This window comes from Amblyraja radiata, chromosome 13 (genome assembly GCF_010909765.2).
Source record: "Amblyraja radiata isolate CabotCenter1 chromosome 13, sAmbRad1.1.pri, whole genome shotgun sequence".
In the NCBI taxonomy this organism is placed as follows: domain Eukaryota; kingdom Metazoa; phylum Chordata; class Chondrichthyes; order Rajiformes; family Rajidae; genus Amblyraja; species Amblyraja radiata.
The window spans coordinates 982,073-995,340 of record NC_045968.1 but is presented as its reverse complement, the minus strand read 5'-3'; the positions used below and the strand labels follow the sequence as shown (position 1 = coordinate 995,340).

The 13,268-nt window shown below is 43.0% G+C and overlaps 2 protein-coding genes across 2 annotated transcripts; both read left to right on the top strand.

Annotated features, from left to right (window-relative positions):
- Nucleotides 1–2,533: 2,533 nt before the first annotated feature.
- Nucleotides 2,534–4,075, top strand: LOC116980104 (ubiquitin-60S ribosomal protein L40-like). Its single transcript, XM_033032213.1, has 2 exons — nucleotides 2,534–2,750; nucleotides 3,238–4,075. Exons 1-2 carry the CDS (start codon nucleotides 2,612–2,614, stop codon nucleotides 3,381–3,383), a joined length of 285 nt encoding a protein of 94 aa, XP_032888104.1. The 5' UTR covers nucleotides 2,534–2,611; the 3' UTR covers nucleotides 3,384–4,075.
- Nucleotides 4,076–7,677: 3,602 nt separating this feature from the next.
- Nucleotides 7,678–12,003, top strand: LOC116979528 (probable E3 ubiquitin-protein ligase ARI10). Its single transcript, XM_033031060.1, has 4 exons — nucleotides 7,678–7,851; nucleotides 10,013–10,110; nucleotides 10,233–10,406; nucleotides 10,908–12,003. Exons 1-4 carry the CDS (start codon nucleotides 7,728–7,730, stop codon nucleotides 11,424–11,426), a joined length of 915 nt encoding a protein of 304 aa, XP_032886951.1. The 5' UTR covers nucleotides 7,678–7,727; the 3' UTR covers nucleotides 11,427–12,003.
- The last annotated feature ends 1,265 nt before the right edge of the window (nucleotides 12,004–13,268 follow it).

The following is a 13,268-nucleotide window of genomic DNA, read 5'->3' as shown; positions in this document are numbered from 1 at the left end:
CATTGGTACTAGAAGTGTATTGGACTGTACACTAGCTTATGGAAGGACCATTAGGAGTCTGTTAATGGAGGGGGTAACGCTGTTTAGATTCTGGAGTAGTTCCTGAGGATTGGGGGGTAGCTAATGTAACCTCACTTTTTAAAAAGGGAGGGAGAGAGAAAACGGGGAATTACAGACCAGTTAGTCTAACGTCGGTAGTGGGGAAATTGTTAGAATCAGTTATTAAAGATGGGATAGCAGCGGATTTGGAAAGTGGTGAAATCATTGGACAAAGTCAGCATGGATTTATGAAAGGTAAATCATGTCTGACGAATCTTATAGAATTTTTCGAGGATGTAACTAGTAGAGTAGATAAGGGAGAACCAGTGGATGTGGTGTATCTGGACTTCCAGAAGACTTTCGACAAGGTCCCACATAAGAGATTAGTATACAAACTTAAAGCACACGGTATTGGGGGTTCTGTATTGATGTGGATAGAGAACTGGCTGGCAGACAGGAAGCAAAGAGTAGGAGTAAACGGGTCCTTTTCACAATGGCAGGCAGTGACTAGTGGGGTACCGCAAGGCTTAGTGCTGGGACCCCAGCTATTTACAATATATATTAATGATTTGGACGAGGGAATTGAATGCAACATCTCCAAGTTTGCGGATGACACGAAACTGGGGGGCAGTTTTAGCTGTGAGGAGGATGCTAGGAGGCTGCAAGATGACTTGGATAGGCTGGGTGAGTGGGCAAATGCATGGCAGATGCAGTATAATGTGGATAAATGTGAGGTTATCCACTTTGGTGGCAAAAACAGGAAAGTAGACTATTACCTGAATGGTGGCCGATTAGGAAAAGTGGAGATGCAACGAGACCTGGGTGTCATGGTACACCAGTCATTGAAAGTAGGCATGCAGGTGCAGCAGGCAGTGAAAAAAGCGAATGGCATGTTAGCATTCATAGCAAAAGGATTTGAGTATAGGAGCAGGGAGGTTCTACTGCAGTTGTACAGGGTCTTGGTGAGACCACACCTGGAGTATTGCGTACAGTTTTGGTCTCCTAATCTGAGGAAGGACATTCTTGCCATAGAGGGAGTACAGAGAAGGTTCACCAGACTGATTCCTGGGATGTCAGGATTTTCATATGAAGAAAGACTGGATAGACTCGGCTTGTACTCGCTAGAATTTAGAAGATTGAGGGGGGATCTTATAGAAACTTACAAAATTCTTAAGGGGTTGGACAGGCTAGATGCAGGAAGATTGTTCCCGATGTTGGGGAAGTCCAGGACAAGGGGTCACAGTTTAAGGATAAAGGGGAAATCTTTTAGGATTGAGATGAGAAAAACATTTTTTACACAGAAAGTGGTGAATCTCTGGAATTCTCTGCCACAGAATGTAGTCGAGGCCAGTTCATTGGCTATATTTAAGAGGGAGTTAGATGTGTCCCTTGTGGCTAAAGGGACCAGGGGGTATGGAGAGAAGGCAGGTACAGGATACTGAGTTGGATGATCAGCCATGATCATATTGAATGGCGTTGCAGGCTCGAAGGGCCAAATGGCCTACTCCTGCACCTATTTTCTATGTTTCCATGTTTCTCTAGAGACGCTGCCTAACCCATTCAGTTACTCCAGCATTTTGTGTCTTTTTTTTTGGTATAAAATGTAGAAACTTGGAAAGAAAATATGAAAATAATTTGAATTCTTATTTTGAACATGCCTGAATTTTCTTTAGTAGAGAGTCCCCATCTTGTAGCCTCTATATATCTGTTCATGAAGTCTTCTGTGGACAGTGGTCATTGACAAATCCACACCTGACTCCTGAAGAGTGTTTCTGATCTGTCGGACAGGTGTTTGGGGATTTTTCTTTATTATAGAGAGAATTCTTCTGTCATCAGCTGTGGAGGTCTTCCTTGGCCTGCCAGTCCCTTTGTGATTAGTAAGCTCACCAGTGCTCTCTTTTTTGTTAATGATGTTCCAAACAGTTGATTTTGGTAAGCCTAAGGTTTGGCTGATGTCTCTAACAGTTTTATTCTTGTTTGTCAGTCTCACAATGGCTTATTTGACTTTCATTGGCACAACTTTGGTCCTCATGTTGATCAACAGCAATAAAGGTTTCCAAAGGTGATGGAAGGATGGAGGAAAGACTGAGAGCGCTCTTATACCTGCATTAAGGAGACAATTAAACACACCTGAGCAATTACAAACACATGTGAAGTCATGTGTCCCTAACATTATTGTGCCCTGAAATAAGGGGACTATGTATAAACACAGCTGTAATTTCTACATGGCGAAACCGAGATGTGTAAAAATGGCCTTTAATAAAATCTGACAATGTGCGCTTTAACCACATGTGATATTTTCTATTACAAATCTCAAATTGTGGAGTACAGAGGCAAATAAATAAATGATGGGTCTTTGTCGCAAACATTATGGCGGGCACTGTATGTGCCAAACACAGGCAGGTGACACTCCTCTAGAATCTTTGGTTGCAACAGAGATTCGCCACGTAATTGCTCAGTGCTGCATATCTTGAAAACATGTGGAAAGCAAAAGTGAAACCTTGTCCAGTTTTAAACAGATTCTATAAACTAACGAAGAGAGAACAGAGCGGTTCACGGTCCGGGTGCTGCGATGGGGAAAACGTATCAAGTGTTCGTGAACGGCCTGAAAGGAAAAACAAATACTATTGATATTGGAGAATCCGAAGATGATTTCAAAAGGATGACAGTCCTCAGTTTAAAGAAGAAAGTGGTCGAGAAAGTGCTATCAGGTCCGTGAGTAAAATGAGGCGTCTAGTTTTCAAAAATAAAAGCTGGGATGAAATCGAGAAAGCAGTTTGTGATGGGGGGTGCAAATTTGGAATGACAATATTCCATGGGGTCGATAGAAACGTGGTTACGTGTGTGACTAATGAACGGGATCGATGCTGGATGTAAAGGCGAAGTTAGACGGTTTACCAAAGACGGCAGCACAAGGAACTGCAGATGTTGGTTTACAGATGAAAAGTGCTGGGGAACAAAGTGAGCTGGACAGGCAGCACCTCCATGATGGACAAGCAACGTTTCAGGTCGGGACCCTTCCTCAGACTGATTGTTGTTGGGGATAGGAAGCTAGAATATAGATGCTGAATCAATGTGTGGATGGGTGTGGGGGGGTGAACAATGCCTGGCAAGTGATCGGTGGAAAAGGCATTCAGGATGGACTTGAGGCCGTGTTATTTTCTCACCCCCCCCCCCCCCCCCCTTCTTTTTCTGCAGAGGTCGGGGACACATGTGACCTCCGCCTGCTTTTTTCCAATGAGCAACTGGAAGACAAGAAAACATTGGCTGATTACGGGATCCAGGACAGATCCACAATACTCGCCGTACTGGGTCTGGTAGGAGGGGGAATGTACAGCGAGTGAGATTCTCACCCGTGAAACATTCGTGTGGAAATGAAGATTCTAGACAATGAATAGTGATGATCCATATCTCTCTGATCCGAAAATGCCGACACAACGATAATCTTAACATTCATAAAGTGTATGTTATCCAATGTACCTTAGTATTTATTTCAATATGGGGCTTCAACATTTCACCTGTTGTTCTATACACCGTATTCTCGTCTGTAAACCAATCCTGCATTGTTTCAATACTATATTTTTATCCTCACCGAAATAGTCTTTGTATTTTCCCATCAGCTGTTTAGCACGGGAGAGTAAATGCATGATTACACTGCCTATCGATTCAATAAATACAACGAGGCAGTTTTGTATAAACGTTGCATGCATGACCTTTGCTCAAACATTATTTACCTTTATCCTTTATTAATAAATATTTTAAATGAATGCAGTGTTGTGTACAAGCACAAGGTTGGTGTTTAAGACGGGAGGTGAAAATATTGGAGAACTAAATGTGGAAAGATGACTAATGAAGGCAAGCATGCCAAATAACTGACTCACCACTGCTTTCAGGGAACTATGCTCTTCTACCCCGAGGCCTGCCCTGGTTTAACACCAAAATGCAACACGTTGCACTTGTCACAGTTATATTCTATTTGCCATTCCTTGGCCGACTTTCTCATTTGTTCCAGATTGTAATCCTAAATAACCTTCTTTACTCCCCAATCTATCTCCAATGTTGGTGTTGGCCGCCAACTTTGCCCAGCTCACTGTACGGCAACAATGCAGGAACTGCTGGCAATAACTGCTCCAATATATACCACTAGTCTCGTAAATGAATGTTTAATCATTGTACCCAAGTCCTACTCTAATTCCTAGTTAATCCACACATGAGATTTTATTTACCATAGTACTATAAACATTCAAGTAATAGAAGAAATATCACAAACAATTTCACACTCATAAAGGCAGGTTTCTGCACACATTTTTCATGTTATTTTCAGAAAATTGTATCACATCTTGTTATAATTTTACTGTTGATCAAGTGAAATAATAAAATGAAGAAATGTGTGGATAACTTTGTCATCTTTTCCATTGATTCCCTTGCATTAAATATGTGTGTAGTTTACTTATCCTTAAGGGGCTGTCCCACTTGGGCGACCTCCACCGCGAGTTCTGGCGAGTTTGCCCTCAATCCATACTCGCAGCATGGTCACCACAAGGTCGTAGGAGGTCTTCGTAACTCTCCTTCATGTTCGAGAGTGGTCTCCGCGTATTCGAGGCCTCAGCTAGGTCGCTGCGGTTTTTTCAATATGTTAAAAAATGCCCGCGAGTAAAAAAAGGTCACCATGGAAAAATCGATACTTTTTTTACTCGTAGGTTTAGTCGTAGAAGGTCGGCATGTCAGTCGTGGGTAGTCGAAGCTAGTCGTAGGTAGTCTTCATCATAGTCGAAGGGAGGTAGAAGGAGATCGAAGGAGGTCGTCTTCACTCCACTATTCGGGGTTCAATTTTCCCTTAGTTAGTCGAAGCTAGTCGAAGCTTGTCTTCAACATAGTCGAAGCTGGTCTTCAACACGACATTTTTTCCAAACTCTCCTAAGCTCTTCTTAACTTGCCAATTAGGTCGCCCAAGTGGGACAGGCCATTTACTCTTCAATCTCAACCCGAAACATCGCCCATTCCTTCTCTCCAGAGATGCTGCCTGATCCGCTGAGTTACTCCAGCATCTTGTGTCTACCGTTGATTTTACCAGTATCTGCAGTTCTTTCTTACTCAAAAAGTGAAACCTTTATTGTCTGCGCTCAATCATGTTCTACGATTCTTACTGCCATAAGGCTAAATGGCCCAGAATTAAGTTGAACAGAGCATACATACAATGTGACTAGTCTTCTGACAACACACAAACACAAGAAAATAGGAGCAAGAGGAAGTCACCCTAAACCTGCCACACCATGCAATATGACCATGGTTGTTGACTTCATTTTCACTTCTGTGCCCATTCCCTATAACACCTATGGGCGGCACGGTGGTGCAACGGTACAGTGCCAGAGCCAGAATAATCAGGTTCCATCCTGACTGCGGGTGCTGTCTGTACAGAGTTTGTACATTCTCCCCGTAAACTGCGTGGGTTTTCTCCCTGATCTCCAGTTTCCTTGTGGATTTTATTGTCAATATAATTGATTAACAGTTCATTTATATTTTCATAATAAATTCATATTTTTAATGTCTTTGTCAATTTTTGCACGTCTTAATATATAGAGACTGGGATGAGTGATTTAACTGATAAAGGTTAATAAAAGGTTACATTCATACCCTTTAGCCCACTCTGCCCATGGCATCAAATGTGCATCTAAGCTAAACGCAAAACGGTGGTGGAACTCAGCAGGTCAGGCAGCATTTTTGAAGTTCAAGTTCAAGTTCAAGTGAGTTTATTGTCATGTGTCCCTGTATAGGACAATGAAATTCTTGCTTTGCTTAAGCACACAGAAAATAGTAAGGCATTTACTACAGTACAGATAAATGTGTCCATATACCATGATATAAATATATACAGACATGAATAAATAAACTGGTAAAGTGCAATAACAGAAACTGGATTGTTAATAATCAGAGTTTTGTCCGAGCCAGGTTTAATAGCCTGATGGCTGAGGGGAAGTAGCTATTCCTGAACCTGGCTGTTGCAGTCTTCAGGCTCCTGTACCTTCTACCTGAAGGTAGCAGAGAGATGAGTGTGTGGCCAGGGTGGTGTGGGTCTTTGATGATACTGCCAGCCTTTTGAGGCAGCGACTGCGATAAATCCCCTCGATGGAAGGAAGGTCAGAGCCGATGATGGACTGGGCAGTGTTTACTACTTTTTGTAATCTTTTCCTCTCCAGGGCGCTCAAATTGCCAAACCAAGCCACGATGCAACCGGTCAGCATGCTCTCGACTGTGCACCTGTAGAAGTTAGAGAGAGTCTTCCTTGACAATCCGACTCTCCGTAATCTTCTCAGGAAGTAGAGGCGCTGATGTGCTTTTTTGATAATTGCATCAGTGTTCTCGGACCAGGAAAGAGCTTCAGAGATGTGCACGCCCAGGAATTTGAAGTTCTTGACCCTTTCAACCATCGACCCGTTGATATAAATGGGGGTGTGGGTCCCCCTCCTACTCCTTCCAAAGTCCACAATCAGTTCCTTGGTTTTGCTGGTGTTGAGGGCCAGGTTATTGCGCTGGCACCATATGGACAGTTGCTCGATCTCTCTTCTATATTCTGACTCATCCCCATCAGTGATACACCCCACAACAGTGGTGTCGTCAGCGAACTTGATGATGGAGTTCGCACTGTGGTTCGCTACGCAGTCATGGGTATAGAGTGAGTACAGCAGGGGGCTGAGCACGCAGCCTTGAGGTGCTCCCGTGCTGATTGTTATCGAGGCTGACACATTTCCATGAAGGTGACGTCAAAAGAGATGGGGGCGAGATAAAAGCCTAGCAAGTGATGGTACAGATATGGGGAGAGAGATAGAAAGATAGAAAGAGAGAGGGAGAAAGAAAAAAGAAGAAAAGGAGAGAGAGAGAGAAGGAGAGAGAGTTTAAGAGGGGAGAGAGAGAGAAGGTGGGGGAGATAGAGAGAGAGAGAGAGAGAGAGAGAGAGAGAGAGAGAAGGAGAGAAGGAGAGAGAGAGAACGAGAGAGAGAACGAGAGAGAGAACGAGAGAAAGAACGAGAGAAAGAACGAGAGAAAGAACGAGAGAAAGAACGAGAGAAAGAAAGAGAGAAGAGAGAAAGAAAGAAAGAGAGAAAGAAAGAAAGTGGGGCGATGGGTGAAAAGGACACACATGCTGGAGTAACTCAGCAGGTCAAGCAGCATCTCTGGAGAACATGTATAGGTGACGTGTTGGGTCGGGACCCTTCTTCAGTCTGAGATTTCTCCAGAGATGCTGCCAGACCCGCTGAGTCCAGCACTTTGTATCTTGCTTTGCGAACCAACATGTTTCCTTGTTTCTACGAGGTGGCGGGGAAATGAGAGGGGGGTTAGGGGTGAGGCAAAGGAAAGAGAGAGGGAGAATGGAGCTGTTACTCATAATTCCAGAATGCAGTGTTCATACAGTAGCCACCCAAGTGAATGGGAATTCCGGTGTTGGTGTGGAGGGGGGGGAGGGGGGGGAGGTGGTGGAGGGGGGGGGGGGGGGGGGGGGGGAGAGGGGGTGTTGTGATGTTTCCCGGCACACGAGTCTTACTCATTTATAATAAATTGAAAGTGAAACTCTACAGATTGGAACTCCATGGGATTGGTCATAAGGTTCACGCTGTATTACGTTTGTTTGCAGCAAGCATCAGTCGGGTGTTTGACTTTAGAGACAGTCGGAGCGGTCGTGAACAGGCGGCATGAACCTTTGGACACATTGGTTGGGACTGAGCATCCAGGAAAGGATGACGGAGACGCCGGGAAAGCGCTATGATCCCAATGACAGCACCCTGAAGTTTGTACAGAGAAAGGACGAGATCACAGGTTTCTTTTTAAAACTCATTCGTTTATATATTTTATTTGCAGACGTTTCCTGACCTACCGAGCGTTTCAAGCATCTTCCGTCTGAATGTTTCAATTCAGCCTTGGGAAACTAATGAACGGAAACTAATGAACTTGTCAACGCTTTCCTGGGACGTGGGAGGTGACCCGTGTGGCCAGTTCGGACGGTGCAAAAACGGGGGAGGGGGGGAATGAGATTGGGCTTGTCTGAGATTCCAGCATCAGGGTAGTACAGACTCGGAAGATGACTTTGTCCCCAGGGATGTCATTCATTTTCAACTACCTTCCCATATTGGGGAATATTCTATGACTCTCCTGTCCCTTTACGTTCCAGATGGATTAAGGGGAGAGCGGTGTGTCATTTGCTGCAAATACCCAGTCTCTGGTGCTAGAGCGGCAGTTAATGCAATTAATGCCCGCCGGGGGCTTTGACTCTGACATCGGGAGGGGAATGGGGAGTGCAGGGGAGAGAAACGTTTTTTTGCCTTCCATCACAGCGAGGAGGAGATGCGCGGTGATGGATGTCTGTGTAAATTGTGTTGTGTCTTGGGTCTTTTTTTCATGTGTGTATGACTGTAGAAACAACATTTCATTAGAGCCTCTATGAGGTTCAAGTGACAAATAAATTGTATTGTGTATTGTGTAATGTTCAACCTCCCAAAATAGTGACGAAAAACACAGCGGCAGCAATGCATGTGCACGGTCAATCTCTATTGTGTAGGATCCCTGCGTTGTCAGGCGCTTGTGTGGTTTGAAAGATCTGCCACTTTTCGGCCCAAATCTAACATTGGTCTAAATCTAACATTTTCTGCCGAAGGGACATTCTGGTTCGATATGATAGTGTGGAGAGAAAGGGGAACGGCTGGAGGAACTTAGCGAGTCCGGCAACATCTGTGGTGGGAAATAGCACTGGACGTTGTCGAGACTCTTGGGAGGTTGTCTATTTCCCTCCACAGATGCTGAGTTCCTGCAGCTGCTCACCTTCTCTTGCAGCAGATTCCAGCTTCTGCCGTCTCCATTGCCTCCTCGTTATGTGAGACATTGCCCATAAAATTGAGCACAGGTAAAATATCCATCTACACTAGTCCCATGCCTGCATTTGGCCAATATCCCTCTAAACCGGTCCTATCCATGCACCTGGCTAATTGCTTCTTAAACATAGCAATAGTCCCTGCCTCAACCACCTCCTCCGGCAGTGCAGTCCATACACCCAGAACCCCTTTTTGTGAAAAAGTTACCCTCAGGTTCCTATTAAACCTTTTCCCCTTCACCTTAAACCTATGCCCTTTGTTTCTCGATCCACCTACTCTGGGCAAGAGACTGGCCGGCTAACCAATCTATTCATGATTTCATACACCTCTATAAGATCACCCCTCAGCCTCCTGCATTCTAAGGACTAGAGTCCCTGCCGGCTCAATCTCTCCCAAAAGCTCAGACTTGAATCCTGGCAACATCATTGTAAATCTGTTTTGTGCCCTTTACAACTTGACAACATCTTTCCTCTAAAAAGGTGCCCAGAACTGAATACAATCCTCTCAATGAGGTCTCACCAACGTCTTATATAACTGCAACATGACTTCCCAAACTCTATACTCAATACTCTGCTACACTCCAGACTGATGAGTGCCAATTGCCCATTGGTTTTTCACAGGGCCACCTTGAGGTTCAACTGGGTCAAATAGTGTAGTTCTCAGCTCCAAGTGTAGTCAGTCTGATCTCCGCTCTAGTAATCTACTCCTTGCTACGTGCTGGCACCATATCTATAATGAGGGCTGCAGCTGAATGCATTGGAAGAACCAAACTGAGCATTGTTTGGCAAAGTGAATGTTCCATGGTATCTCCTTTGCTAGCAATATGGGAGGAACAAGTTAGAAAGGTTGACCTCTTCAATGTTTGCAGATGATAGATAATGCCAGGGAATGGAAGGGCTGGGTGGGGAGGGTGAGCAGACCAGGAAATTACACACACAGAGTGATCCCAGCAGAAAGGGGGAGAGAGTTTGATGGTTGGCTTTGTCCTTTTGTAACTAAGATATATTGGGACAATTCTCTACATTTATGGAGAGTTTACATTATATTTTTATGTCAGAATTTGCTTGTTATAAAAGTTATGCCAGAACTCTAATGAAAGATCTCGTTTGTAGGCGATGATGACCCAAATGTTCTCAGAGTGGAGATGTCCTGTGGACATGCTGTGGACCCCACATCTCTGACCGGGTGGTGCCGTAGCCTGATAGATTCTGTAAGTATTTCTGGCAATCAGTTTCCATGCACTTTTCATTCATTTTAACTCTTGCATGGCCTTGCATCAAAGCAAATGTTAACATTGGTATTTTTGTTTGCAACAACCAATACCTATTTTAGGGTCATTCCACATTCCACTGCCCTGCTATAAAGGGTGGAACAGAAGAAAAGTGCAACAAGGAATGGCCCTATGTGGAGGTTCGCAGGCATGCATTGCTGACTGACGATGAACAGAAGTATTTTGAAGAGAAGGTTGCCTTACTCGCTGCGGCAAAGTACTGTGAATTCAGCACGGTAATACAGCACCTTACTTATAATAAATGGTAACAACATTCATAACAGGAATTGAGAAAATCCAAATTGGCAAGATGGAAATGGGCATAGGCAATCACAAGCTCATATTTGCAAGAAGCAGAATTAGGCCACTCGGCCCATCAAGTCTACTCCGCCATTCAATCATGGCTAATCTATGTTTCCCTCTCAACCCCATTCTCCTATTTAGTTTCAGTAGGAGGGAACTGCAGGTACTGGTATGCACTGAAGATAGACTGAAAATGATAGAGTAATTCAACTGGACAGGCAGCATCTCTGGATAGAAAGAGTGGATGACGTTTCAGGTCGGGTCTGAAGAAGGGTCTCGACCTGAAACCTCACCTATTCCTATCCAGAGATGCTGCCTGTCCCTCTGAGTTACTCCAGCATTTTGTGACTATCTTTGGTTTAAACCAGCATCTGCAGTTCCTTCCTATACATATTTTATTTCAGTGTTGATGTAATTGTTCTGTCTTTCTTCAGTGCCCTGGATGCCAGACTTGTGTCGAGCGAAAAGATCTGACAAATCTTTCAGTGAGATGTTCCATTTGTGCAGCGCAAAATGGAAGTTGCTATGAATTTTGCTGGCAATGTTCGAAGCAATGGAAGGGCCATGCACCCCGTTCTGATCGATGTGACAATGAAGGATGTACAAACATTCAGCTGGACGCCCTTAAGAACTGTGACATGAAAACTTTATCCTTCAGTAACATCCAATGCCCTAAATTCCGCGCTTGTCCCACATGTGGGATTACTATAGAGCATAAAGAAATGTGCAAGTATATCCTGTGCTCCAGGTGTCATGTGGAGTTTTGCTTTGCTTGCCTTGAGACCAAAGCAGTTTGTGAAAGATCATCTAACTATTCTGCTACTTGTGCTGTGGCCCCGAGGCAAACAAGTATTCCCACGTGGACTCGCACTCCAAATGTTACTCCAAATGTTACTCATCAATCATCAATACCAACCACCAATAATGAGAATTCATGGTGCACAATTTTATAAAGCAAGTATCAGTTTGTGCAAAAACAGGAAAAGGTTTCAGGCACGGTAAATGAAGCATTGCCATTAAGCAAATTGATAATCATTGTTGACCTTATTAAGATGCTACTTATTGCTAATAATGTGAATAAATAGATTTTGTATGGTAATGACACAATATGCCATCCTGCAACAAAATATGATCACCTCAATTATAATTTCATTTTGTATCCATAATAATGTTAACTCTGAATTAATGTAGCATTTAGTCTGAGTATCTGTTTAATTTCAAGGTAACATCAAAACCTGACATATTTCATTTTGTATGTGGGTGAAACTTCAAACCTCTGTGTTGATGGTTTGAACAACCAAGGGTGCTTTATTTTGAAATTTATATTTTAAAATTTGCTTCTTAAATATGTGAATGCATTATGCAAAATTCATTTAATTGCATTTTTTCCTTCAATATTAAAGATTTAATTTACATTTTATATATTCAAAGTAATGGGCAGGAAATCACTGTTTAAATATTGATAAATCAGCTGCCTGTGCACTGTTTTAACCTGTAGAATGCATACTAGTATTGGTTTGTGTGGCTCGGACAGGGTTTTTCATATAGGTTTGTTATTTTATTCATGTTATACCAACTTTAATGTTTGATTTCTTCAAATAAAATGACCAGATGTTTGGCACAAGAATTCTGCATGTTTGTATTGAAAATGTACAAAATGTTTCTCGTGACACAGAATAAATGGGCAAGAATTAGATGTGAAGCAATTAGAAGCTATTTCCAAAATCCAATACCTACCTGAGAAAAAGAAGTTGGTAGTTTTTGTATAACTTTCTTTTAAAACTGTTTAACCAGCATCCAGCACATGTCTATAATATCTGTGGAAGTCACAGAAAGATCACGGTCTTCATATACAGAGTTCACACAAACGTGTATGAGTCATTTAAATTAGGAGCAGGTGTAGCCCGTTGATCAGCTCCACTACTAAAGACTGGTTGATTTGATTGTAAACTCCACATTTCCATCTACGTACAGTAAACTTTCACTCCCTCACTATTGAAGAATCTTTCAACCACTGCCCTAACCCAACCACTTCACTTCCACTATTCTTTGGGGAAACATTTCAAAGACTGGCAACCATCTGCTAGAAGAAATAAAGCAATATCTGACCTTGTTATATATTCATTTTTTTGGATCTGGCTCTTGCTGGTAAGACCTGCAATTATCTCTGAGCCCTCTTTGTCCTTAGAAGGTGGTGGTGGGCTGTCTTCTTGAACCAATCCAGTCTTTCTAGCGAAAGCACTTCCCCAGTGTGATTGGGGAGGGAGCTCCAGGACTTAGTCAGCAACAATGAAGGACCAGCAACTAATTTTCGAGTCAGGGTGGAGCATAACATGGAAGGGAAGGCAGAATGAGGCCACACGCAATTTATAACCATATAACAATTACAGCATGGAAACAGGCCATCTCGGCCCTACAAGTCCGTGCCGAACACTTATTCTCCCCTAGTCCCATCTACCTGTACTCAGGCCATAACCCTCCATTCCTTTCCCGTCCATATAACTATCCAATTTATTTTTAAATGATAAAATCGAACCTGCCTCCACCACTTCCACTGGAAGCTCATTCCACACCACTACCACTCTCTGAGTAAAGAAGTTCCCCTCATGTTACCCCTTAATTCTGAAGTCATTAGATTAGATTAGATTAGATTAGATTATTCCTTTAATAATCCTTTTCAGGAAATTACAGTGCCACGACAGCTTCAAGACAAACATAACACCACGCTTTCATACATAACAAGTTAAAATACGTTAAAATACAAGTTAAAATACAATTAATTTAAAAAAAAGTGC